The 27,321-nt window shown below is 46.0% G+C and overlaps 1 protein-coding gene across 3 annotated transcripts; it reads left to right on the forward strand.

The window, feature by feature from the left end:
- The first annotated feature begins 1,249 nt into the window (after positions 1–1,249).
- Positions 1,250–27,317, forward strand: LOC145520600 (solute carrier family 22 member 14-like). Of its 3 annotated transcripts, none has more exons than XM_081527380.1 (11): positions 1,250–1,299; positions 15,323–15,832; positions 16,542–16,645; positions 16,853–17,007; positions 17,957–18,125; positions 21,392–21,512; positions 21,786–21,883; positions 22,139–22,353; positions 24,064–24,172; positions 24,786–24,993; positions 26,967–27,317. In XM_081527380.1, exons 2-10 carry the CDS (start codon positions 15,392–15,394, stop codon positions 24,991–24,993), a joined length of 1,620 nt encoding a protein of 539 aa, XP_081383506.1. In that variant the 5' UTR covers positions 1,250–1,299; positions 15,323–15,391; the 3' UTR covers positions 26,967–27,317. The 3 variants fall into 3 exon arrangements, with proteins under 3 accessions (XP_081383506.1, XP_081383505.1, XP_081383507.1); XM_081527379.1 differs by having other exon boundaries at positions 24,786–24,989; XM_081527381.1 differs by lacking the exon at positions 24,786–24,993.
- Positions 27,318–27,321: the final 4 nt, after the last annotated feature.

Below are 27,321 nucleotides of genomic sequence, written 5' to 3' on the forward strand. Positions count from 1 at the left end.
GAGAGGGAGGCCGTGGTTCTGTTCCTCTCTAGGCCCCTCTTTCCTTTCATTCTCTGTTGCTCTGGCTCTTGCAGGGCCCATGCAGGGTAAGGGAAAGGGGCAGAAGTCTTCTTACTTGGTGGCCACTAGTGTCAGTTCTTTTGGGATTTGCAGTGATTAGTCATCAGTCAGTGGCCCTGGCAAGCTCCTAAAATTAGGCTTTCTTCAAGAATATTCAGGGGTTCTCAGTGATCACCCCAGGACCTCTGCACTGCTCCTTAGTATGAACAACATGCTGGCAAATGACTCCTTGGAACCCTCCTTCATCTCCTGCCCCTCCCTGTGGATCCCCACATAGTATCTCTTAGGCTGGCCTCCCTTACAAGACAGTCCAACTAGCACAACCATAGCAGCACATTAGCCCAAATGTCCGTCTTCTTTCTGCTTATACCCCAAGAGCTGGTCACGGCTAGAGAGCATCAGACTAGTGACAATCTCTTCTCTGAATCCACAGTCGCCAGCAGTTCCTGAGTCTTTACCAGTACCTTGTATTCCTACCAGCTTTTCAAGTCAGCTTGTTTTCCAATTCTCACTGGTGGCTATTTCTCAGGTCCACTCTGCTTGTCCCCCTTCCTCTTACCTCCTACCAGATAGCTTCTCGTCCTCCTCTCAGAGAAAGAAAAAGCCATCCTATGGCCACTCCTCAAATTTCCCACCAAGAAAGCTTTAACCTACACTCCCTCCTCCCCTGGGTGGGGATCTGGGAGCAGCTGAGCGGAGGGTCTGTTCCTTCCCTGACTTTCCTCTCCATTCTTTCTCCTTAGGCCTGGGGATTGGGGGTGAGCAAGTGGTGCCTGGAAGGATGAGAGGATTTCCCACAATGGTACTCGGGGTGTTGGGCACAGTCCGCATGAAGGCAGGGGCTGGCTCATGTGGAGATTTTCCCAGTCTGCCTTGCCCCTTCTGTCCCTAGAGCCTATGGCCAGTTGTGCCCCAGTGGTAGAATGCTGCTCCCCCTCATCCTACCCAACCCCAGGACCTCCCCACCCCATTGTGACACTGCTCCCTGGACACCACAGAACCCAAGGGTTCTGCTTCCAAGGGTCCAGCTGGGCCTGGATTGTGGTCAGGTGGGCCCTGGCTTTGGCTTGTGGTCCCGTCTCTGGGGAGAAAGGGCTGGGAGGGTGTGGAGGGTTTCGACTATGATGACACCCAGCAATTGTGGGGCCTCATTCTCAGTATAGGTGTTGACAGGAGCCTGCTGGACTCTGTTCAACTGTGGGAAGTCTGTGGAAGGAGCAGGCTGCCCTCCCAGGAAGTGTGAGTTCTAAGATGTGGCATCTGGCCATTTCCTGCCCTCAGAAAGGGGGCTGCTCCTGGCTGTACCTCCCTGTCCCAGGCCTCAGTTTCCTTTTTTATATTGGGAACCAGTTGCTGGGGCCTGTCCACCTGGTGGGGGACCTTTGGGAACAAGTGCTTCAGGTTCTTGCAGATTGTCAGGCCCCTGTTGGGCATTCAGGTGATGCTCGGGGGACACTGAAGGGCACTCTCCCAGAGAAGCTGGCTCCAGGCCCCAAACCAAATCTTTGTGAGCAAAACAGAGGTTCTCTCCGTCCCTCCCTCCTTCACTCCCTTCTTTTCCTCCCTCCTTAGGAAGTCTCCTCTATCGCGTGACACCCTCTCCAACCTTACACACGTACACACTGTGCTGGTTTCCTGTTGCTGTTGTGACAGATTACCACAAATCACTGGCTTTCAGCAACACAGATGTATTATAGTCTTACAGGTCAGAAGGCCAAAATAGGCCTCACTTGGCAAAAATTGGGTGTCACAGGGCTGTATTCCTTTCTGGAGGGTCTAGTGGGGAATGTAGTTCCTTGCCTTTTCCAGCCTCTTGAGACTGCCCACAATTCCTTGGCTAATGGTCCCTTGTATCTACAAATCCAGCAATGGCTGGTCAACTCTTGAGAGTTATAACTGAAGTTTATTCATTTTCACTGCTGTATTGTATGCCATTAGGGAAATCTACCACAGTTTATCCATTCCTCTCTTGATGGGGCTTTTGGGCTCTTTTCCCCCATCCCATATTTGGAATGTATTGTCATGAATGTTTTGATACTCTTCTTGGATCATGTGTACAAATGTTTACCCAGAGTACACAAGTGGGGATAGAATTGCCGGGTCATAAGGTGTGAGGTTGGGGCTTCCCTGGTGGCTCTGTGGTGAAGAATCTGCCTGCCAATATAGGAGATGCAAGAGACACGGGTTTGATCCCTGGGTGGGTAAGATCCCCTGGAGGAGGAAATGGCAACCCATTCCAGTATTGTTGCTGGGAAATCCCATGGACAGAGGAACCTGGAGGGCTACAGTCCATGGGGTCACAAAGAGTTGGACACAACACACACACACTTAAGGTGTGAGGATATTCAGCTCTACGAGACAATGCCAAATTTTTTTCCAAAATGGAACCATGAATAATCCTGCCTGAAATGTATGAAAAATGGATATTGGATATTGTCAGACTTCTTAAATTTTCTCAAGCAAAGTGTAAATTACGGTCTTGATCTGCATTTCTCTTATTATTAAAGAGATTGAGCATCTCTTCATATGTTTGTTTATATTTTCTCTTATTGAAAAGCCCATTCATGTCTTTTGGCCATTTTTCTATTGTCTTATTATTGATTTGTGGCCTCATTACACATTCTTGATCCTTTTTTTTACCCCCACTGATGCATGTTTGTTATATATTCTCCCAGTTGTGTGATTTTTTTTTTTAACTTTACGATTTTCATTTTTGAGTAGTCAAATTTATAATTTAAAGGTTTTTAAAAATTATTTCATTTATTCATTTTTGGCTCTGCTGGGTCTTTGTTGCTACATACGGGCTTTCTGTAGTTGTGGAGAATGGGGGCTACTCTCTAATTGCAGTGTATGAGATTCTCATTTGGGTGGCTTCTCTTGTGGAGCACAGGCTCTAGGCACATGGGCTTCAGTAGTTGCAGCCCAGGGGCTCATTAGTTGTGGCCCAAGGGCTATCAAGTATATTTTCTTGTTGTTGCTCCAGGCACTAAGTCGTGAGAAATTTAAGAAGCAATTCCATTTACCATTGCATCAAAAAGAATAAAATATATAGCAATAAACCTACCTAAGAAGACAAAAGACCTGTACTCTGAAAAATATAAGATGCTGATGGAAAAATTGAAGAAGACATAAACAGATGGAAAGATATACCATGTTCATGGATTAGAAGAATCAGTATTGTCAAAATGACTATACTACCCAAGGCAAGCTACAGATTCAATATAATCCCTACCAAATTACCAATGGCATTTTTCACAGAACTAGAACCAAAATATCTCAAAATTTGTATAGAGACACAAAAGACCCCACCAAATAGCCAAAGCAATCTTGAAAATGAAAAATTTTCCTAGAGGAAAATTCCTAGAAGAATTTAGGAAAAATTCCTAGAGGAATCAGGCTTCCTGACTTCAGACTGTACTACCAAGCTACAGTCATCAAAACAGTATGATACTGGCACAAAAATAGAAATATAAATCAATGGAACAGGATAGAAAACCCAGAAATAAATATATGTATGTATGTATATATGTAAAGGACTCCATCTAGTTAGTTCACACATCCATTACCTACCTATTTATTTATTATGATTTTTGGTGAGAAATTTATGTTCTGCTGTCTTAGCAGATTTCAATTATGCAATATAGTGTTATCCACTATAGTCACCATGTTTTTACATTATATCCTCAGACCTATTCATCTTATAGTAGAAAGTAATTATTCTTTTACCAACCTCTTTCTTTTTCCCCACTCCCAGAAATCACTTTCACTTTGTTTTCACTAGTCTGACTCTTTTTTAAAGAAAATTCTACATATAAGTGATAACCCTGCAGTATTTGTCCTTCTCTATCTGTTCACTAGCGTTAATGCCCCTGAGATCCATCCATGTTGTCACAAATGACAGGATTTCCCTTTTTTCTCATGGCTAAATAGTATTTCATTGTGTGAAATGAAATACACCACGTTATCTGTATCCATTCATCCATTGATGGACACAGTGTTGTTTCCATATCTGGCTGTTTTTGTTTACCGTTTCCATTTCTGTCTTAACTTTATAATCTTTTTCCTTTATTTATTTGGATTTGTTCTTTTGTTCTTTTTTCTCTTATGATGAGCATTTAGTTCTTTAATTTTCAGTCTTTCTGATTTTCTATTATAAAGCAAGTTAAAACTATAAATTTTCCAGAGTACCACTTTTTATATCACCCATAAATTTGATATGAATGGTATAAGGTTTTATAGTTTTCACTTATAAGCATTTGTGTTATTATCACTCAATTTTTTCATATTGTAAAATTTTTCATTATGATCTCATCTTTGACTTCTGAGATATTCAAAGTTTTTATTAACTTAAAATATGTATTCATAAAATTTTAGAAAAATATATGTATATTACATGTTCCTGGATTAGAAGATTCAATATTGTTAAGATGTCAGTTCTTCCCAAACTAATCTATAGATTCAATATAATCTCAATCAAAAACACAACAAGCTGTTTTGCAGATATCAGCAAACTGATTCAAAGTTCAGGAAAGACAAAAGACCTATTAATAGATATTCAACACAGTAATAAGAAAGAACAAAGTTGGAGGCTTTTAAGACCTGATTTTAAGACTTCCTATAAAGTTTTCCATAGTTAAAATACATGGTATTGGCAAAAGAATAGACACACAGAAACATCAAAGAGAATAGACAGCTCCAGAAATAGACCTGCATAAATATAGTTAACTGGTCAAAGGAAAAAAAAAGGCAATCCAGTGGAGAAAGGATCGTCTTTTCAACAATGGTATTGGAATAACTGGATGACCATATGCAAAAATACAATGTAAAAAATATTAATGTAAACACAGATCTTATACTCTTTATAAAAATTAACTCAAAATGGTCATAGACACAAAACTATATAAAACTTCTAGAAGACAAACTAGGAGAAAATCTAAAAGGTTTGGCAGTGAATTACTAGATACAACAGCAAAAGCAAAATCGATGAAAGAAAAAAAATGATAAGTTGGACTTTATTAAAACAAACTTCTGCTCTGCAAAAGATGCTGTTAAGAGAATAAAAAGGCAAGCCACAGATTGGAGAAAATATTTGCAAAACATATCTAATAAAAGGTTTGTATCCAAAATATACAAATAACCCAAAGCTCAACAATGAGGAAGTAAACATCCCAATTTTTTTAAATGGGAAAAGAAGATATATGATGGCAAATAAGCATATGAAAAGATACTCAACATTATTTGACATTGTGCATGCATGCTAAGTTGTTTCCATCATGTCCAATTCTTTGTGATGCCAAGCTTCTCTGTCCATGGAATTCTCCAGGCAAGAATACTGGAGTGGGTTGCCATGCCCTCCTCCAGGGGATCTTACTGACCCACTGGCAGGCAGGTTCTTCACCACTAGTACCACCAGGGAAGCCCTATTTGTCATTAGGGAATTGCAAGTTGAATGAAAAAATAAAAAGAACGTATCTGTTATTGTGGCTAAAGTCCAATAAACCATTATCAGGTACTGGCAAGAATGCAGCACAACAAGAATTTTCATTCATTGCTGGTAGGAGTGCAAAATAGCACAGCCACATTGGAACAGTTTCCAATTTCTTACAAAGCTAAACATAGTTTTACCATGTGACCCAACATTTGTGTTCCTAGGTATTTACACAACCTATTTGAAAATTATGTCCACAGAAAAACCTGCATGCAGACATTTATAGCAGCTTTATTCACAGCTGCCAAACACTGGAAACAACTGAGATATCCCTCAATAATAGATGAATGAAAAACTGTACTACATATGTACACTGAAAAATAATACTCAGTGATTAAAAAAAAACAAGCTGTTAGGCCATGAAAAGGTGTCAGTGACCCTTCAGTGCATACTGCTGAGTGAAAGAAGCCAGTCTGTAAAGGCTATATACTCTATAATTTCACATCTATGACACTGCAGAAAAAGCAAGATATACCATAAAAAAGATCAGTGGTTGTGAGGGGTTTGAGAGGAGACAGCAGGGTTTAATAAGTGGAGAACAGATTCTTTTAGAGCAGTGAGACGTCTGTCTGATACTCATGATGGATAGATGACTCCACACATTTGTCAAAACCCATAGAACTTTATAGCCCAAAGAATGAACTATATATACCATATACAAATTTTTTTGAAGGTTTTAATTTTTTTTAACTTTACAATATTGTATTTGTTTTGCCATACATTGACATGAATCCACCATGGGTGTACAAGTGTTCCCCTTCCAGAAAATAATAGCAAACGAAGCAACGGACAAAGAATTAATCTCAAAAATATACAAGCAACTCCTGCAGCTCAATTCCAGAAAAATAAACGACCCAATCAAAAAGTGAGCCAAAGAACTAAACAGGCATTTCTCCAAAGAAGACATATACAAATTTTTAAAAAAGTATTTAAAAGCTGGAGGGATCCCAGGATGGAATGCAGACTGTGATGGATTAATGTAACTGTATTACACCTGTATGAAATATATATTTTAAATTAACTGTTAGTGATTTCTAATTTAATTACATCATAGTCAGAAGATGGGGCTTCCCTGGTGGTTCAACAGTAAAGAATCCGCCTGCCAATGCAGGAGAGGCAGGTTCGATCCCTGGGTCAGGAAGAGCCCCTGGAGAAGGAAATGCCAACCCATTCAAGTATTCTTGCCTGGGAGATCCATGGACAGAGGAGCCTGGAGGGCTACAGTCCATGGAGTCTCAAAGAGTCAGACACGATTTAGTGACTAAAACAACAACAGTCAGAAGATAGGTCTAGGACTTCCCTGGTGATCCAGTGGTTAAGACTCCACTCTCCCACTGCAGGGGACCTGGGTTCAATCCCTGATCCTGGTCGGGACGATCCCACATGCTGCACAGCTGGCCAAAAAGAAAAAAAATCTATATGATGCCTATTCTTTGAAAAGATGTAGAAGCTCTATACAGTGAGCAAAAACAAGACCAGGAGCGGACTGTGGCTCAGATCATGAATTCCTTCTTGCCAAATTCAGACTTAAATTGAAGAAAGTAGTGAAAACCACTAGACAATTCAGGTATGACCTAAATCAAATCTCTTATGATTATACAGTGGAAGTGCCAAATAGACTCAAGGGATTAGATCTGATAGACAGACTGCCTGAAGAACAGGCAGAGGCTCGTGACATTGTACAGGAGAGAGTGATCAAGACCATCCCCAAGAAAAAGAAATCCAAAAAGGCAAAATGGTTGTCTAAGGACGCCTTACAAATAGCTTAGAAAAGAAGAGAAGCAAAAGGCAAAGGAGAAAAGGAAAGATATACCCATTTGAATGCAGAGTTTCAAAGAATAGCAAGGAGAGGTAAGAAAGCCTTCCACAGTGATCAGTGCAAAGAAATAGAGGAAAACAATAGAATGGGAAAGACTAGAGATCTCTTTAAGAAAATTAGAGATACCAAGGGAACATTTCATGCAAAGATGGGCACAATAAAGGACAGAAATGGTATAGACCTAACAGAAGCAGAAGATTTTAAGAGGAGGTGGCAAGAATACACAGAAGAACTAAACAAAACAGATATTCATGACCCAGATAACCATGATGATGTGATCACTCACCTAGAGCCATACATCCTGGAATGTGAAGTCAAGCGGGCCTTAGGAAGCATCACTATGAACAAAGCTAGTGGAGGTGATGGAATTCCAGGTGAGCTATTTCAGATCCTAAAAGATGATGCTATGAAAGTGCTGCATTCAATATGCCAGCAAATTTGGAAAACTCAGCAGTGGCCACAGGACTGGAAAAGGTCAGTTTTCATTCCAATCCCAAAGAAGGGCAATGCCAAAGAATGTTCAAATGACTGCACAATTGCACTCATCTCACATGCTAGCTAAGTAATGCTCAAAATTTTCCAAGCCAGGCTTCACCCGTATCTGAACCGTGAACTTCCAGACGTTCAAGCTGGATTTAGAAAAGGCAGAAGAACCAGAGATCAAATTGCCAACATCCATTAGATCATAGAAAAAGCAAGAGAATTCCAGAAAAACATCTACTTCTGCTTTATTGATTACGCCAAAGCCATTGACTGTGTAGATCACAACAAACTGTGGAAAATCCTCAAAGAGATGGGAATACCAGACCACCTTACCTGCCTCCTGAGAAATCTGTATGCAGGTCAAGAAGCAATGGATAGAACTGGATATGGAACAACAGACTGGTTCCAAATCAGGAAAGGAGTACATCAAGGCTGTATATTGTCACTCTGCTTATTTAACTTATATGCAGAGTACATCATGCAAAATGCTGGACTGGATGAAGCACAAGCTGGAATCAAGATTGCTGGGTCAAACATCAATAACCTCAGATATGCAGATGACACCACTCTAATGGCAGAAAGTGAAGAGGAACTAAAGAGCCTCTTGATGAAAGTGAAAGAGGAGAGTGAAACAGTTGGCTTAAAACTCAACTCAGAAACTCAAAAAACTAAGATCATGGCATCTGGTCCCATCACTTCATAGCAAATGGATGGGGAAACAACGGAAACAGTGACAGACTTAATTTTCTTGGGCTCCAAAATCACTGCAGATGGTGACGGCAGCCATGAAATTAAAAGACACTTGCTCCTTGGAAGAAAAGCTATGACCAACCTCAAAAGCATATTAAAAAGCAGAGACATTACTTTGCCGACAAAGGTCTGTCTAGTCAAAGCTATGGTTTTTCCAGTAGTCGTGTATGGCTGTGAGAGTTGGACTACAAAGAAAGCTGAGCGCCGCAGAATTGATGCTTTTGAACTGTGGTGTTGGAGAAGACTCTTGAGAGTCCCTTGGACTGCAAGGATATCAAACCAGTCAATCCTAAAGGAAATCAGTCCTGAATATTCATTGGAAGGACTGATGCTGAAGCTGAAACTCCAGTACTTTGGCCACCTGATGCGAAAAACTGACTCATTTGAAAAGACCTTGATCCTGGGAAAGATTGAAGGCAGGAGGAGAAGGGGACGACAGAGGATGAGATGGTTGGATGGCATCACCGACTCGATGCACATGAGTTTGAACAAGCTCCACGAATTGGTGATGACAGGGAAGCCTGTCATGCTGCAGTCCATGGAGTCGCAAAGAGTCAGACACAACTGAGCGACTGAACTGATTTTTTGAAATCTGTCGAGGCTTGCTTTATTGCCTAGTGCATGATAAAGTTTTGCAAATGCTCTGAGTAGGCTTGAGAAAAATATGTATTCTCTAGTTGTTAGATGCAGAACTGTAAAATGGTCATTAGTTTAAGCTTGTTGTGTTATTAAAGTAATCTATGTCTTTGCCAAGTTTTTTTTTTTTTTCCCCAAGTTTTTGACCCCTTGAAAAAGGTACATTAAAATTTCTCAGTGTGATATTGGAGCTGTCAGTTTCTCCTTTGAGTTATACTCATTATTGTTTTATATATTTGAAGACATTTATTGGGCTCATATATATTTAATGTTTTGGTATACTGAATCTTTTGTCTTTAGATATTTAATCTCTCTATTCCAAATGATAATTTATGGGTTTGTTTGTAATAGAAGAGCTAAGTTATCGGAGAAGGCAATGGCACCCCACTCCAGTACTCTTGCCTGGAAAATCCCATGAACAGAGGAGCCTGGTAGGCTACAGTCCATGGGGTCGCTAAGAGTCGGACACGACTGAGCGACTTCACTTCCACTTTTCCCTTTCATGCATTAGAGAAGGAAATGGCAACCCACTCCAGTGTTCTTGCCTGGAGAATCCCAGGGACGGCAGAGCCTGGTGGGCTGCCGTCTATGGGGTCGCACAGAGTCAGACACGACTGAAGCGACTTAGCAGCAGCAGCAGTTAAGTTATATTTCTTTTGATTACTGTTGACCTGATATAACTTTTACATCCTTTTACTCTCAGCCTTTCATTACCATATGCTTTAAGTGTACCTTCTTACAGAGTGGGCTTCTCTTGTAGCTAAGCTGGCAAAGAATCCACCTGCAATGCAGGATACCCAGGTTCGATCCCTGGGTTGGAAAGATCCCCTGGAGATGGGAACAGCTACCCACTCCAGTATTCTTGCCTGGAGAATTCCATGGACAGAAGAGCCTGAAGGACTACAGTCCGTGGGGTCGCAAAGAGTTGGACACAACTGAGCGAGTCTCACTTTTGCAGAGTGACCATTTGTCATCAAAATCAGGACACCTGTGGAAGGGAAAGGGGACTCTGTGATTTATTACAGAAGCATAAAAGACAGGAAATGGGCATGTTCTGGGAAAATGGGGAAATATTGGCTGCCCTGTTTAAAAACAGCATATTAATCTGATTTTTAGAAAGCTGAAACCAACTATCTTTTTTTAAAGAAATGACCATCCTGTTTGGACTTTGTGGTTCTCATTTATTTATTTGGCCGTGTCAGTTCTCAGTTGCTTCATGCAGAGTCTTTGTTATAGCCCTTGAGGGCTTCTCTTCTTGTTGTGGCCTGTGGGCTCAGTTGCTCCACAGCATGTGGGATCCTCGTTCCCCAACCAGGGATCGAACCCATGGAACCCATGTCTCTGCATTACTAACCGGTGATAATCAATGTACTTTGATTCATTCTTCCAATCACATTTATTGAAATCCACTTTTTCTACATTTCTTTTTTCTTTTCTTCACTTTTTCTGGACTGAGGTTTGGATTTTGTTTTTCCCTTTAGCCTATCTTTTCCCACTACTCTTTCCTAGCTATACTATTATAGGGGTCATCCTTAAAATTTTTATCAAATGCAAATGTAACTTTGAGGCACTTCTCTGCAGTCCAATGGTTAAGGCACTTCCCTTTAGTCTACCTTTTTCCACTACTATTTCCTAGCTATACTATTATAGTGGTCATCCTTAAAATTTTTATCAAATGCAAATGTAACTTTGAGGCACTTCCCTGGCAGTCCAGTCCCTCTGTGATTCCACTACAGGAAACATGAGTTTGATTCCTGGTTGGGGAACTAAGATCCTGCAAGCCAGGCAGCACTGCCAAAAAAAAAAGTAACTTTGAAATTTTGGCATCTTTCTCCTGTACCTTGAACAATAGAAAGATTTTAAGATAACCCACGTTCTGATCATACCTATCCTAACATATATTATTGCTACTATGCACCATTTTATCTTGTTTTTTTAATTCCACAATTGAACAGAGCTTTTGTTATTTAATGCATGAATATTTGATTGCTCACCACTGCATCTCAGGTTGTCCTGACATAATTTTCTTCCTCCTAATCCTTTATTTTTTTTCCCAATGGTTTAAGACCCATTTATTAATGAGTTCCTCTTTTACACAGTTTCTGAACTCCTTTTTCACTACACTGTATATCCCTGCTCCAAACTATTCTTTTTTTTGGCCATGCTACACAGCTTTTGGGATGTTAGTTCCCAGATCAGTTATTGAACCCAGGTTCTTGGCAGTGAACACTCAGAGTCTTAACCACTAGGCTGCCTGGGAATTCCCACCAAAACCATTTGCTTGACTTTTGTATTATTTTAGGATTTTGCATTTTCGTATACATTTTGTTTTATTTGGCGCATCCTCCTCCTTATCCTTTAGAAGTGCCATCAGATGTGTTGCTGCCTCAACATTTGACTATAACTGTATTTTACTCTACTTCTTGACACATAATTTTGTTAAGTAAGCAGTTTTAGCTTGGCTGTTATTTCCTGTCAACATGTTGAAGATACTCTTCACTCTTCCTGATTTCCTTGTTGCTTAACAACTTCTGTTTCTTTTAAAGAAAAGAAGAGTCAAAAATCTTCAACAGTGATTCTTCAACATTATAAAGCTCTTTATAACAGTAATTAAAGTAGTGGTAACATTTCACCCTTATAAAAATATAACAGGCAGATATACCTAAGTTCAGCAGCTAAGAAGAAGAGCAAGAATGTAAACATGAAACTTTATAGTGTTTTGTTAGGTAACCCAGAGTGACCACAACCCTCTAGATGGAATAGAGTAACTACAAATGAAGCTGGGAGAGTAGGCTGGGAAAAAAGGAAAAAATGTAACAAGCTTCAAATCACAACTTGGATCTCAATGCTTCAAATGTCTTATCTTAGACAAAAAGGATTTGGTCAGTTTTAGTATAAAATTGGAGAAGGCAATGGCACCCCACTCCAGTACTCTTGCCTGGAAAATCCCATGGACAGAGGAGCCTGGTAGGCTGCAGTCCATGGGGTCGCTAAGAGTCGGACACGACTGAGCGACTTCACTTTCACTTTTCCCTTTCAATCACTGGAGAAGGAAATGGCAACCCACTCCAGTATTCTTGCCTGGAGAATCCCAGGGACGGCGGAGCCTGGTGGGCTGCCGTCTATGGGGTCGCACAGAGTCGGACACGACTGAAGCGACTTAGCAGCAGCAGTAGCAGTATAAAATTCCTCCAAAAAGAAAGTAAAAAAAATTCTCCAAATATATTGTCCACAACTCAACTTTTGTTTCTTAACAGAAGACTGCATTTGTCCATGATCTGTCTTCTCTCTGTTGTTGACTATGAGGGCTACTCCATTTCTTCTAAGGGATTCTTGCCCACAGTAGTAGATATAATGGTCATCTGAGTTAAATTCGCCCATTCCAGTCCATTTTAGTTCACTGATTCCTAAAAGGTCAGTGTTCACTCTTGCCATCTCTTGTTTGACTACTTTCAATTTACCTTGCTTCATGGACCTAACATTCCAGGTTCCTATGCAATATTGTTCTTTACAGCATCGGACTTTACTTCCATCACCAGTCACATCCACAACTGCACATTGTTTTTGCTTTGGCTCCATCTCTTCATTCTTTCTGGAGTTATTTCTCCACTCTTCTCCAGTAGCATATTGGACACCTACCAACCTGGGGAGTTCATCTTTCAGTGTCATATCTTTTTGCCTTTTCATATTGTTCATGGGGTTCTCAAGGCAAGAATACTGAAGTGGTTTGCTGGGAGAAATATCAATAACCTCACATACACAGATGACCACCCTTATGGCAGAAAGTGAATAAGAACTAAAGAATCTGTTGATGAAAGTGAAAGAGGAGAGTGAAAAGCTGGCTTAAAACTCAACATTCAGAAAACTTAAGATCATGGCATCCGGTCCCATCACTTCATAGCAAATAGATGGCAAAACAATGGAAACAGTGAGACTTTATTTTGGAGGGCTCCAAAATCACTGCAGATGGTGACTGCAGCCATGAAATTAAAAGACACTTGCTCCTTGGAAGAAAAGCTACGAACAACCCAGAAAGCATATTAAAAAGCAGAGACATTACTTTGCTGACAAAGATCTATCTAGTTAAAGCTATTGTTTTCCTGTAGTCACGTATGGATGTCAGAGTAGGACTATAAAGAAAGCTGAGCGCTGAAGAATTGATGCTTTTGAACTGTGGTGTTGGAGAAGACTCTTGAGAGTCCCTTTGACAGCAAGGAGATCAAACCAGTCAATCCTAAAGGAAATCAGTCCCGAATATTCATTGGAAGGACTGATGCTGAAGCTGAAACTCCAAATACTTTGGCCACCTGATGTGAAGAGTCGACTCCTTGGAAAAGACCCTGATGCTGGGAAAGATTGCAGGCAGGAGGAGAAAGGAACGACAGAGGATGAGATGATTGGATGGCATCACTGACTCGATGGAGATGAGTTTGAGCAAGCTGTGGGAGTTGGTGATGGACAGGGAGCCCTGGCATGCTGCAGTCCATGGGGTCACAAAGAGTCTGACACAACTGAGCGACTGAACTGAGCTATCTTCTCTCTAGATGTTTTTGAAGATCTTTTCTTTGTCACTGGTGTTCTGCAGCTGTGTTACAGTGGATTTCTCTTTTATTTATCCTGAGTGGGATATGCTGTTTCCTGAGTCTTAAGGATTTGTGTTTTTCAAGTTTTAGAAAATGATTGCTTTTATCTCCTTAAATATCACTTCTCTCTTTCTCCCATTGAGGCTGCAACTGGATGCATGTTAAATTGTCTATCTTCTTCTTCTTCTTTTTTTTTTTTTTTTAATTTACTTTTTGGGCTGCACCGGGTCTTCATTGCTGCACAGGCATCTCTAGTTACAGAGAGCAGGACTACTCTCTAGTTGCGGTGCACAGGTTCTTCCTTGTCGTGGCTTCTCTTGCTGCGGAGCACAGGCTCTAGAGCATAGGCTCAGTAGCTGTGGTGCACGGGCTTAGTTTCTCCACAGCACGTGCAGTCTTCCCAGACCAGGGAGTGAACCTGTGTCCCCTGCGTTGACAGGCAGATTCTTAACCACTGTACCACCGGGGAAGTCCCCTTCTATTGTCTCATTCATCTCTGTGTTGAATCTATTTAACCTTCCCCTTAGGGTGTTTATTTGAACAACAACTTGTTATTCAGTAGTTTTTAACTTGAGAAGTTGTATCTTCACTCCAAAGGTATCTGCTATTTGCCTCTGATTGTAAGTCTGTCTCTGTAATTATAACTTCCACCTCTTACTCGCAGAATGACTTAACTTCTCATGGGTTTGATAACATTTGTTTCGAGTCCTTGGCTTGACCTTAATCTGTGAGAGCCTTGCCAGCTTAGTTTGGAGAAACTTTCCTTCCGAGTAGACTTGCATCTCCTTTTGCTGATAGCCAAGTGGTACCCCAACCCAAGACCTCTTCAGCCCTGCTGAGGGTTTCTGCTCAAAACAGAGTTTTAAGCTTAGGTCCCCCCACTCCCTTGCTGCTGTTCCAAGGTAATATCCTTACAGTCAGTTTTGCTACGTCACTCCTCCCCCTTTGCCTGCCTTTCTAGCTTGGCACACTGCTGCTGTCCAATACCCTACCATTTTGGCACCCCATGGCACCATCCCTGGTTCCCTACCTCTGTAGCCAAGGCTTCTCGCCACCCACCTTGGCCTCAGTTCATGGCCACTTCTAAGCCAGATTTTATTTTTTTTTAAGCAATGATCCCCGGAGACCTCTCCTATCTTTCCCAAGACTGGTGGTGCCTCGGCTTGTGTGTGTGTGTGTGTCTATGTGTGTAAACAAAGTTTCTACTGTGGGGAAGTTGCAGGGGAGCTCCTCAGGACTTAGCCATTCATGATAACAGAAGCAGAGCATTTTCTAACACATTAAAAAATCCTAAGTCCTCTACATGTCAGCAATGGGTGGGACAATGGGGGACAAATTAAGAAATTTCCGAAACAGAGGAGGGAACTACAGAGGCCATTGGAGTTGGGATCCAAACTGTTTTCAAGCCAGAGAGGCCACTTTCTGGCCAGTGGCTCCCACAGTGGCCTCTGATGTTCTGAAAAGTGGTGTCAGTGAGGACTGAGCTGCATCCTTTCTTTGCAGAGATGACAAAGGAAAACAGCCTCAAGATAGAGTTCAAATCCCATCCTCATCCCAGGAAATTCCAGCAACATGACGGAAGGGCCCGGTTCCTATTCTCTGGATATGCTATTACAGAGACTGAGGGCCATAGATGCCCAGGACGATAAATTAGCCAACATCATGGATGTGGTGGGGGAGTTTGGCACATTCCAGCGGAGGCTGGTGGCCCTCACCTTCATTCCCAACTTCTTGTCCTCCTTCTTCATGTTTGCTGATGTCTTCGTGTTCACACCCCATAAGTTCTATTGCAATACCAGCTGGATACTGGCAGTGGACAGCAACCTGGCAGAGGCTGAGCAGCTGAATCTGACCCTGCCCCGCGCACCCAATGGCAGTTTCCTGACTTGCCTCATGTACGTTCCTGTGGACTGGGATCTGGATTCTATCATCCAGTTTGGCCTCAACCACACAGACTCATGTCAAAATGGGTGGATCTATCCTGAGATCAAGACGCGGTCACTGATAAATGAGGTATGCCTTGTCCTGAGTTGTCTGAAGCTACCCCAGGTCCCCAGAGATGTGCCTTCACCCTCACTGAACAGTGGGGGGAAAACTGAGACCCACGAAGGTGAAGCATTTGGCCCGAGGTCACCCCACAGAGGCATGGCCAGAGCAGAGACAGGATTCCTTCTGCCCAGCCCTAGGCTTACCGATCTTAGCCAGGAAGCTAGAGTAGGCTGGGGAGTAGGGGTAGGTGGCAGTGTTTGCCATCTGTCCAGGAAACTGCTTCTGGAGTTGTGGCTCTGCCTTCTGCAATCACAAAAGTTAGAGAATTGGGGAAATAACAGCTTTGATCTGGTACCTCTTAACAGTTTCTCAGCCTAAGCTGTTACTTGGCCCTTTCACAGCATAGGCCTGCCCAATCTGATTCTCTAGCCAGGGGCCTAACATCTGTATTTGGGAAAGAGTCTTTGGCGATTCTGGCCTTCACTCAGTTACCTGTCCATCTATGCCCTTTCTTGGCCTGTGTCTCCAGTCCCTCTCTCCAGGCCTAATTCCTAGAGTCTGCTAGATGTAGGTGGGATGCAGAGGTAACACAGCTGAGGCCTGCTGCACACAAGCTACTGCCATTGTCCCTAGCCCCCTTTGCCTAAAAGCCCACCCTGGGTAGAGGCTCAGTCTCTGGACCTAGAAGGCCCTGGGTGGAGGCCTGACGCCAATCCCTGCATATAACCCCCAGTTTGACTTGGTATGTGGCAAGGAACCAAGCAAGGAAATCGTGTATACCATGTTCTTGGCTGGGCTCTTGACTGGGGCTTTCCTCTTCGGGTTCATAACTGACAAGTAAGTCTTTTGGAGTTCCCTCTGGGCCTCGGGACATCCCTCCCTCTTCTTCGTGGCCATTCAGAACCAATGAGTCTCAATTTAAGGGAGGCAAGGGTAGGGGCACTCCAGAGGCGGGTGGACGGCTCAGGACCTGGTCCTGAGTGCGGAGTGGGGCCACCCGCAGAGATCCACGGTCTTGGCGCAAGCGCCCTTCCACTCCTGCAGGCTGGGCCGCTACCCCACCATCCTGCTGTCTCTGCTGGAGCTGATCATCTTCGGCTTCGGGACAGCCTTTGTCAGCAGCTTTAACCAGTATATATTCTTCCGCTTTTGTGTGTCCCAGGCCGTGATGGGCTACGCCATCAGCAGCTCGTCTTTACGTGAGGCGGGGCGCTGGGGGCGGGGGGCGGGGAAGGGGGCGGGGCCGGCGCACACCTGCAGGGAACTCACCGGACAGTTAGGGTTGTGGCCCAATCTGGCAGTCAGTGGAGGCTTAGGGATGCCAGAAAATCTGTGCCCACATTGCCCTTGCACCATCATCCCCCTGGTACCCCTCACATCCCCCCTTCACACTCCTTTGCTTCACCTACATGGCTTATGCTTATTCAACTCTTAAGAAAGCCCAGGTAGCTAGTAAGCATGTACTGACTCCTTTCATTCTGGCAACTGTCTATTCAACAGGAACTATTCTGTTATTCCTTTAGCTGAGGAAGATATTTGAACCTTGGGAAGGTAACCAACTTTCTCAGAGTCACACGGGAGTTACGTGAAGGAGCTGGGATTTCCGCCCCCCGCCCCCAACCTGTGATGCAAACACGTGCCCGTACATTTATTGCTGCCATGGCCTTGTATGAAACCTGCTGGGGAGCTCTGCTCCCGCTTCTCACTGGGAAATTTCCAGAGTCCCCGCCAGAGGGAACTGGGTCCTCCAGGGAGGCTGAGCTCTAAGTGGCCAAAGCACTGATGCACTAAGGGCCAAGACAAGGACAGTGATGCCTTGTGTGTGTCAGGCCGCATATGAAGTCCTGTGCCCAGGACCAGGCCTTCTCAGTGACAGGTGTGTGGTCAGGCAGGAGGTGTTCAAAGGGAGCTGCCAGGTTGAGGACAAAGTGGAGGCTACGTCTGCAGTTGGGAGCTCAGGCGAGGGGCCTGCAATGTGCCCTGGAGACACTGAGGCACTCTCTGTGGCTTTGAAGTGCTGTCTCTGGACCTAGATCCCAAGCAGGCAGAAGAACGCCAGTCCCTGAGCAGAGCTGGGGCATCTCAGAGGCTGGGTGCTAGGGCAGCCTTGTGAACCCTGAGCTGATCATGATTTTGCCCTCTGCATAGTCACTGAGTGGCTAATGGGCATGCACCGGGCCCACGCCTTCATCCTGGGACACTGCTTCTTCGCCATGGGAGTCGTTTTCCTGACAGGACTTGCCTACAGCCTTCCCCACTGGCGGCTGCTATTTCTGGTGGGCGGAGTACCTATATTCCCCCTCATCTGCTATATCTGGTGAGCAAACAAATACAGGACATGCACAAGGATGGGTCTGATGGGCTGGAGACTAGGAGGGTGGGGAGTCCTTGAGGGGTTGGAGTGCATGGGATTTTCCCTGGGAGAAAGTGTATGAGATGAGAAAGAGCAAGGGCAGAGCCTCTGGACCCCAGCATTAATGCCATCAGAGGAGATCCTCAAAGAGATGTCAGAGAGGTGGTCAGAAAACCAGAAGAAAAAAATGTTGAAAGGCAAGCGTTTAAGGATTAGGGAATGGTCAGAGTTGAAGGCAAGGAAGGTGAGAAGCATCTGTTGGTCTTAGTGACCTTGAGGTGGCTTCTGTGGAGCCAGAGGAGGTTGAGGAGTGAGGAGGCACTGAAAAAATAGAGTCATCCAGGTGGCAAAAGGAGAGGGACAGAAGAGAAGGCAGAGAGGGAGTAAACTGAAATGATCTTGTTAAGGGTTTGGCAGTTCTGGGTGAAGCAATGATCATCTTGCCACAGAATGTAAGGACAGACTCCCTTTCTCCAAGACTGTGCCTTTCATCAGGCTTGAGTAGATGTCTTGGAGATTGTGTCTTTCACGAGTAGATGAGCAACATGGGGAGGGGAAGAGATTCAAGACTCTCTCACTTCCACGAACAGGAAATTTCTAGCCTTTCTAGTTGGCAAAGGAAGATGGCCAGTGGGCCGTGTTTTTTTTTTTTTTTTTTTTAAATAATAAGTGCTGTCCTGAAGGCGGTAACACCTCTCTTTAGAAGGTGGGGTTATCAGACATTCTTACCAGCTTTAGGAATTCAGCTGAAATTTCAGATAAAAAAGTTCCACATTATATTCTATTCTTCCTTTTTCTCTGATTTCATTTTTTCATTTCATTTCCCTTCTTCTTCAGCCTTGATGCTGAAAACTCAGCCTCTGTGCACCAATGCCAAATCAAATCTTAGAGACATAGTTTTGAGTGAAACAGAAAAGAATAAGCCTTATTGCTTTGCTAGGCAAAGGGGGGGACAAGCAGGCTCCTGCTCCAGAAACTGTGTCCCAACCTGAGACGATCCAATGAGGAGTTTTATAGTAATAGTTCAAGGGCGGAGTTGCTGATAAGATTAGGGTATGTGCAGGACTGATACTCCTCTAATCTGGTTTCAGGTAATATTAAAAAAAAAAAACCATATATATATATATATATATGTTTGTTTGTTTTATGTATTTGGCTGTGCCAAGTCTGTTGCAGCACCTGGGACCTTTTTAGTTGTGGCATGTGGGATCCCTGACCAGGAATCAAACCCAGGCCCCCTGAATTGGGAGTACAAAGTCTTAGCCACAGGACCACCAAGAAAGTCCTCAAGTAATCTTTTGATGAGCTTCTCTGGTTCCTTTAATTGGGCCTCAGGTAGTCTTCTTTGGAATGAAGAATGCTGACAGCTGCCATTTATCGGGGGCTTTAGTTCTATAAAGAACTCAAAAGATACTGTTATGTGTATCCCTTGAGGCCGAGCCAGGACCCTGCCCCAAATCTGCACTGTTGTTTCTTGGCTGCTCCTTCCTTGTCTCTGCATCCCTTCCCTTCCCTGATTAGCCCGCTGGAATTCAGGGACGCTCACGGAGGTTGGAGTCTGTTCCCTACAATCAAGGAACGGGGGACACAGAAAGGTTTCCATACCCCGGATCCTCACAGGGTCCTCCTCAGTTTCAGCCTCTCCTGTGCTTTCAATGTCGACTATTCCACATCTGAGGACTGGGGTGTCCAGGGCCCTCTGAAACCAGGAGCAAGGTTCTCTGACCCCTCGCTACTCCAGCTGTGCGGCAGGGGCGTTGCCTTCATCCACTTCTGGGCTTCATGTACTTGCTAAATCTTTCTTCCCATCTCTCCTACTTGAGGGTTGGTATCTTTTTTCACTCCTTTTTTTTTTTTTAAAAATATTATTTATTATTAATTTATTTGATTGTGCCAGGTCTTAGTTGCAGCATGCGGGATCTTCCATTTTCCTTGCGGCATGCAAACTCTTAGTTGCAGCATATGGGATCAGGCTCGATCCCTGGGTCCAGAAGATCCCCTGGAGAAGGAAATGGCAACCACTCTGGTATTCTTGCCTGGAGAATCCCATGTACAGAGGAGCCTGGTGGGCTACAGTCCATGGGCTCACAAAGATTTGGACATGACTGAGCGACTAGTTCCCTTACTAGGGTTCAAATCCAAGCATTGGGAGCATGGAATTTTAGCCATTGGACCACCAAGGAAGTCCCTCACTCCTCTTTTTTAGTAGGCATGTGGTCAACCTCCCATCTTTTTGGAGACATCCCAGTTTAATGACTTGAGGACAGTTTTGTAGCCTTAGAATGGAGGAGGATAACAGGGTGACTGGTTGCTGGCCCCTTGGGGGGCTGGAGGGGGAACAGGAGCAGGGCCAGGTAGAGGGGATGAAGTTACCTCTAGAGTCCTGGGTGTGTGTGTACAGTGACCAGCCACAGAGTCCAGGCTGGGGCAGGAAGAGAGACACTTAAAAGAAGTCAGCAGGGGCTGATGGCAAAGTTTTGTTAAGAGTGCCTTTCCAGGGGACTGAGGTTCATACTAGCTCCGCCTCTGTGACTTTGGGCAAGCTACTATGCCCTGAGGCTGAGAATAAAATGGGGATAGTCATACTAGATCTGGGTTTGGGCAGAGGATTAACAGACTGATAAAATAAGGACACATAAGAAGTGCTTTAAATGTTAAGCTGTGTACGTTCTTCAACTTGGAAGGATTAGGAAGAACCAAGGACCTAGGGTTATTTTGAGGTCAAAGGCAATGGGAGATGTGACCAGGAGGAAGTGGGCTGGAGTAGAGACCTCCATTCACCCAGGCAGGGGCTGGGCCCTGTGGTCAAAACTGGGGTCCTGCCTCCCATACTCTCCAGGCTATTAGGAGATAGGAAACAGGAGAATCCCCAACTGTGAGAACGATGCTCTGACAGAGGATGTGGACGCAGAGGGAAGTGGCCTCAGTATATCTGGGCAGGTGGGGACAACCCCTGAGATAGAAAATAGCTCTTAGAGGTGGCTGAGGGGGACAGAAGCTGTGTGCAGAAGCAGCCAGTGGCCGGGGTGTCACTGAGCAGCGGGGGATACTGTGAATGGCTTGGGCAGGGGTGGGCATGGGAGTCCAAGGATGATGGTCACCTTCAAAGCCTCCAAAATCTGAGTCACCTCATGCTGGAACAGAATGGCCACAGCTGAGGCTGGGATGGGGCCAACTTGGGTCTGCAGGGCATCTCGGAGTGATGGGTAAGAGAGGGATGGGCCATGCAGGATTCTCCCAGAGTCCCCACGGTGGCTGATAATGAAAGGGAAGCTGGAGGAGGCCAAGCAAATGCTGTGCTATGCAGCTGGTGTGAACAACAAGACCATCCCTTTAAGTCTGCTGGATAAGGTAAGAGACCTCTGGCCTGGAGTTGGGGCCAGGGCAGGGGGCTACGTAGGGGCCTCTTCCCTCCTCCTCCTTTCTGGTGGGACCTCGGCCCAGAGGGTGTCCCCAGTCCACTGCTTGAGGAGAATAGTGACAGCAAAATGAAACCCTGCCAGGGAAAAGCCAGAGGCCAGGCTGGCCCTGGGAGGCAGAGGGCCGGGGACCTTATGAGTCCTGCAGGTGGGGAGCAAGCTGGGGTCTTGGCCCTGCCTGTGGCCGGTCCTGCTTGTCCTGTAGTTGCAATTGCCTGGAAAGAAGGTGGCTTCGGCCTCTATCCTGGACTTCTATAGCAACAAGTACCTCCGCAAGTTGACCTTGGTGATGTGCAGCATATGGTGAGTACCCAGGGCTGGCGGCAGGGACTGCAAACAGACTTGTAATTCAGGGGTCCAGGGAGAGAATAGATGTTGGGGAGGCGGTGGGGGAGCAAGGCCTGAGGACCCTGGGGCAGCCCGCAGAACCCAGATCTCTCTGTTTGTTCCTGTCCTCTACGGCCACTCTGCCGCGCTCTCCTCTGCCTGTCTTTATTTCTGGCCCTGGCTTTCTGCATGTCTTTCTTGGAGTGTCTCTCTTCCGGCAATGAATTCCAGGTTTGCTGTCGGTTGCAACTATTACATGCTGAGCCTCAAGATAAAGGAATTGGGCGTGAACATCTACTTAACACAAGTGATTCCTAGCATAATGGAGGTGCCCGCCCGCCTGTGCTGCATCTTTCTCCTCAAGCAGTTGAAGAGGAGACGAACCCTGATTTTGACTTTGTTCCAAGGCTCCATCATGTGCTTCCTTAGCCTTACGCTCCCATCAGGTACAGCCTCCACCACCCCCTTTCTGCCTCCCTGATGGCACCCCCAACCTTCTAGCTTCCTCGAATCCCTACCTTGTGCTTCCTGCCCCTGTCCAGCCAGCACAACACCCTGGGAGTCAGCCTCTTGCACCCACAGCTCACCAGCCCTATAGTGGCCCTAGTACTTCCTGAGAAGGGACCATTCTCTAGAGCACTGCCCTCTTGGGTGAAGAGGGGCCTCCCAGGACAGGGCACTCAAAGGTCCCAGGGCCCTGGGAGGGGAAGAGGTGCTGTTCAGAGGAATCGTCCTTGGGCAGGGAGCGGGCAGCCTTCCTCCTCTTGAGTCCAACCCACGTCAATAATTAAATGGGAACAGAGGCAGTAGAAGTAGTCTTCAACTGCTATCCCAGCCCTGTGTCATCTGTAGCCTCACCAGGATAAACTCAACTGCGCACTTGAAGACTGAGCATAACACTGGGCCAAACTCTCAGGAACAATTCTTGCATGGAGGCCACTCATTCCCAGGGGGGCCCCATGCCCCGTGCCCTGTCAATTCAGAACCAGGGAAGGAAACGGGAAGGGCGGACTCTCAATATTTTCAAAATTGCAAAGAGTCCTAGAACAATGCATATGCCCCAGGTCACAAGGCTGGAAGAATGTGGCAGGGCTGAGGATGTGGATATTAAGATGTCAGCATTCATTCACCTGATCAGAATGGCTACCATGGGAGCCCCCTCAGCCTCTGGGGCCAGGGTTGGGGAGGCTGTGTCCAGGATCTGCGTCATGGAGCTCCCTCACTCTCCCTGGGGGCTGCGGTTTTGGGTGTCTTGACCTGGACCCTTTCTCTCCCTCTCCTGCTGTTGGCAGTGTTGACTGGCTAAAACAAAATGGAAGAAACAAAGCCATTATTCAGTTTCTGTTGTTCAGTGGTTTTTTTAAAATGTGGGTCTATAATGGGTTAAGCAAAACTGTCTGAAACTAGACAAACTAGGAGGAAAATCCCCAGTAAATAAAACTAGATCTCCAATTTCATCCCAGAGCCAAGTGAAGCCAGACCCGGAGTTGGGCATGAGGAGGAGGCCTAGGGTAGGGTCTCGCAGAGGCTAGTAGGAGAGGAGCTAGAACTTCTGGCTCCAGGTCAGTGAGCTGGGGGTTCAGCTCCCATAGACCTGAGGAATGGGGTGTCCCGAGATCATTTCTGCCTCTTCCAACGTATAATGTGGCTCCCCAGAGTTGGGCATCCTGGAATGTCTAGCCATTCAGGCCCCAGGGACTAAATGCCCCCTTGCCCCTCTCTACCTGGCAGAGAATGAAGGAGAAGTGGGGAGACCCCTGAGCAGGTAGCCAGGCACACAAGGTGCCGGTCTGGGGCTGAATGGATGCTCCAGAAGGAGCAGGCGGTGGGGCGGGGGAAGCTTAATCTGGGTGAACATGTGGAAGACCACAGACAGCCTGGAGGCAGGGATGCAGGAGCTGAGTCCACACAGCAGATGATGGCCTGAGAGCCCACATGGGTCCCACTCTACTGACCAACTCTCCCTGCTGAGGTACTAATTCCCTCTAGCAGACTGAACCTCCTCTGAGTCTGCTGGCCAGCTGCCCAGGTGGTAGGGGTGGACTGTCCAGATGCCTTCTGAGGGGGATTGAGGGAGGGCCAGTGGGCAGGCCTCCCCCGCCCGCCCCGAGGGAAGGAAGGCCACAGACTCAGGTGGCTGCGTTGTCTGGCCACAGAGCTGAAATCCTTCATGATCTTGATAACCCTGCTTGGAGAGTTCAACCTGGCCGCCTCAGTCACCATGTTCTACATCTACACTTCTGAACTCTTCCCCACTGTCATCAGGTAGGGGGCCTGGTGGATGATGGTGGGGGTGGGGTGTGGTCGGGGGTGGGCAGTAATAGAATGAATAACAGCAGCTGAGATTGGGCACTCACCTGGTGACAGGCACCCTGCTAAGCAATTTACATGGGTTACTCCATTTAACTCTCACCCAAAATATCCCCCAACACCAGCATTAACCCTAATTCAGACATGAAATCAGAGAGGTAAGGGCGCTGGCTCACGGTCAGACATAGCAGGTGGCAAAAGTGGGATTTGGACCTAAGCTGTCTGACTCGAGTCCCTGACTTGCACTGACTGCCTAAACTGTGTCTGGATCACTCTGGGGTTCAGGCCCTTCTCCAGGGGAACCCTTGATGATGGCTGTAGTATCCCCCTCCCCACCCACCCTTGCACATCCACACTATGGTATGTGAGTCTTATAATTCTCCTACTCCTGGCTCCATAAAAAATTACTACCTACCTTGCAATAACAAGGAACTAAATTCTCCAAGGTTGCACAGTGAGTTGGAAGGGTAGAGATGAGGGTGTGGGATTTGGGGGAAGCTGCTTTTCCCACCCAGTCCAGTCGCTGGGCCCAAAAAGCCTCCAAATGAACTCTCACCTCCCCTTCTAGGGCAACAGGTCTGGGTCTAGTGTCTCTGGCCTGGGCAGCTGGAGGCATCTCTTCTGTGACACTCATCAGCCAGAACATTGCCATCCTACCCATTGTTCTCTGCTGCCTCTCGACCTTCGTGGCTTTGTTTTACTGCTCCACTCTGCCAGAAACGCAAAATCAGCCCCTGCCTGATACCCTGGAGCACATTACCCCACAGAAAAAGTAGGTGTGCATGGCTTCTGGGCTCTGGCCAGAACAGGGCCTGGTTTTCAAGCCGTTGGCCATGAGAGCATGTCAGACACTATCCATCCCCACCCCGTTGCCAGAAGGCCTATGATACAAAGGCTACTCTCTACTCACAGCAGACTCCCTCACTCTCCTGGATGCTGCCGCCTGCCTTGGTCCAGCCCAGGCTCTGCCAGCTACCATCCTGTCTGGCTCTCCTGACCCAGCATGGGCCAGACCTTCTTCTTTCCTCATCCCCTGATGCTTGTCTACACTGGGATGATGCCTGTCTACACTGGGGTAATGCCCATGGTGATGCTCTGGGCTTCCTCCCCTCCCAGGGCACAGGGGACTGGCTTGGAATCAGCTTTCTGAGTACTTCTCCATTCCTTTCTGAACTCCCAGTTCCTCAAAAAGGACCCAGTCTTTTATTATGATTTTTTTTTGACCATACCACTGCACAGCGTGGATGATCTTAGTTTGCTGACCAGGCGTTGAACCTGTGCACCCTGCAGTGGAAGCGTGGATTCTTAACCGGTGGACAGCCAGGGAAGTCACCAAAGGGACCCGGTCTTGATATATGATTCTGGCCTCTACGCCCCAATAGCCTGGGACTTCACTTTGGAAATGGGCTCCACCCAACTGCTTCATGGGCTCTCTTGTCTCTGGTCTCTTAAGTGCCCCTGGAGAAGGCTTGTCAGGATTGGTAGAAACACTCCTTCTAGGATTTAGGCCAGCAGAGCCCACAACTCTCTCCCTGGACCTGAGCAACAGGGAGAGGCAGAGCCTGCTTGATGTCTTCCAGTGCCCTCTGCTCATAGCATAGGGGCCTCTGCCATTGGCTTCCTCAGTCCTCCTCCCCACCATCGTCCTACTGTTCTTGCCTCCTTTTTCAAACTCTCATTGACGCCCCTGTGCTAGGCATGGTACCAGAGCTGGGCTGTCAGAGGTAAGAGGTTCCCAGGCTTGAGCAAGGGAGACAGATATGCAAACAGTTTTCACCAATGGACTCTGACACAGGAATATACAGGACCTATAGGAACCCCAGGAGGGAGGAACTTTAGTTTAGGGATTTGGGGCAGGCTTCCAAGAAGAAGGGATATTTGAGTAGGGCTTTGAAGGATGAATAGGCGTTTGGTCCCTTGTAGAGAAGGGGAGTGGCATGCAGCAGAGGGACAGCACGGTAACTAAAAGCATAGGCTCCGGAGCCAGAGAGCCTGGATTTCTATCTCTGCTAACACTTGCTAGCATGTGCACAGGGAGGTTACCTACTACCTGTGAGATTCAGCATTTGCAACATGGGATGGTAACATAATAACAAGAGCTAACATGTATGGAGCCTTTCCCATGTGTCAGGGCCTGTTCTAGTTGCATGCCTTTCCACCTTTGTCCTAAAAATCACCACATGCAGTAGTGACAGGTAGGTCCTGTCACTATGCCTCGTTTTACAGATGAGGAAACTGAGGCATGGAGAGGTAAAGACATAGAACCTAGCCTTCCTCTCTCATAGGAATTTGGAAGGTTAAGCCCAAATGAAGTGCTTGGCGGGAATTCCCTGACATTCCAGCAGTTAGGACTCTGTGATCTCACTGCCAAGGACCTGGGCTTCCATCCCTGTTCGGGGAACTAAAATCCCACAAGCCGTGTGGTGAGGCCAAAAAACAAAATTAAATGAATAAATAATAGAGTGGTTGGCACAGTGGCACAAGGCAAGTGCTCAGTAAATGCCAGTGATGAAGATGGTAAACAGCATCCCCAAAATGCAGAAGAGTGAAGGGTCTGACTAGGGTTGGGAGATGGAACAGGCCTGATTCTGGAGGTGAGGACCCCTCAGAGGCTCATGGAGAAGCTTGGCTGGGGACCCACCAAGGCATGGGAAAGCCCCGCCTCTCAGGAATGCAGAGCCAGGCCTGGCCTGTCTTCTCAGCTCCTAAAAGGATGCAGCTCAGACTTTTTCTCCAATGCTTTCTTCAGGAGCATAAGCAAGGATCTCTTGAATGAGGACATGTTAAGTGACGACTTGACGGAGGAAGTGGCCAAGAACACCATTCTCAACGCCAGGTTGACAAGCATAGACCAAGATGGTCTCTCCAGCCTGTCTTTGCAAACTGAAGAAGCAAAGAGGAGGACTGAGGACCAGGCCCCCAGATGATCTCGGGTGGGAGCTAAGGGGCTGCATATGGGGCTGTGAATTCTAGGCCTATTCCAACTTGGGGGACAGGGTCAGTCCTGCTCCAAGGCCAGCCCTGGAGATTTAAACACGGCCCCACCTCTCAGGGAGCTAGCATATGATTCATTCCAATAAAGGTACCATGTTTTACTTGAGATG

This window comes from Giraffa tippelskirchi, chromosome 9, assembly GCF_054371585.1.
Source record: "Giraffa tippelskirchi isolate mGirTip1 chromosome 9, T2T-mGirTip1v1.2.pri, whole genome shotgun sequence".
Taxonomy (NCBI): domain Eukaryota; kingdom Metazoa; phylum Chordata; class Mammalia; order Artiodactyla; family Giraffidae; genus Giraffa; species Giraffa tippelskirchi.

Bases quoted from the DNA above. Each gene is read 5' to 3' on its own strand.
- LOC145520600 (XM_081527379.1), top strand. From the start codon at position 15,392: ATGACGGAAGGGCCCGGTTCCTATTCTCTGGATATGCTATTACAGAGA. The intron at 15,833-16,541 runs GTATGCCTTGTC...TATAACCCCCAG, and splicing joins CGCGGTCACTGATAAATGAG to TTTGACTTGGTATGTGGCAA. The intron at 24,990-26,966 runs GTAGGTGTGCAT...TGCTTTCTTCAG, and splicing joins CACATTACCCCACAGAAAAA to GAGCATAAGCAAGGATCTCT.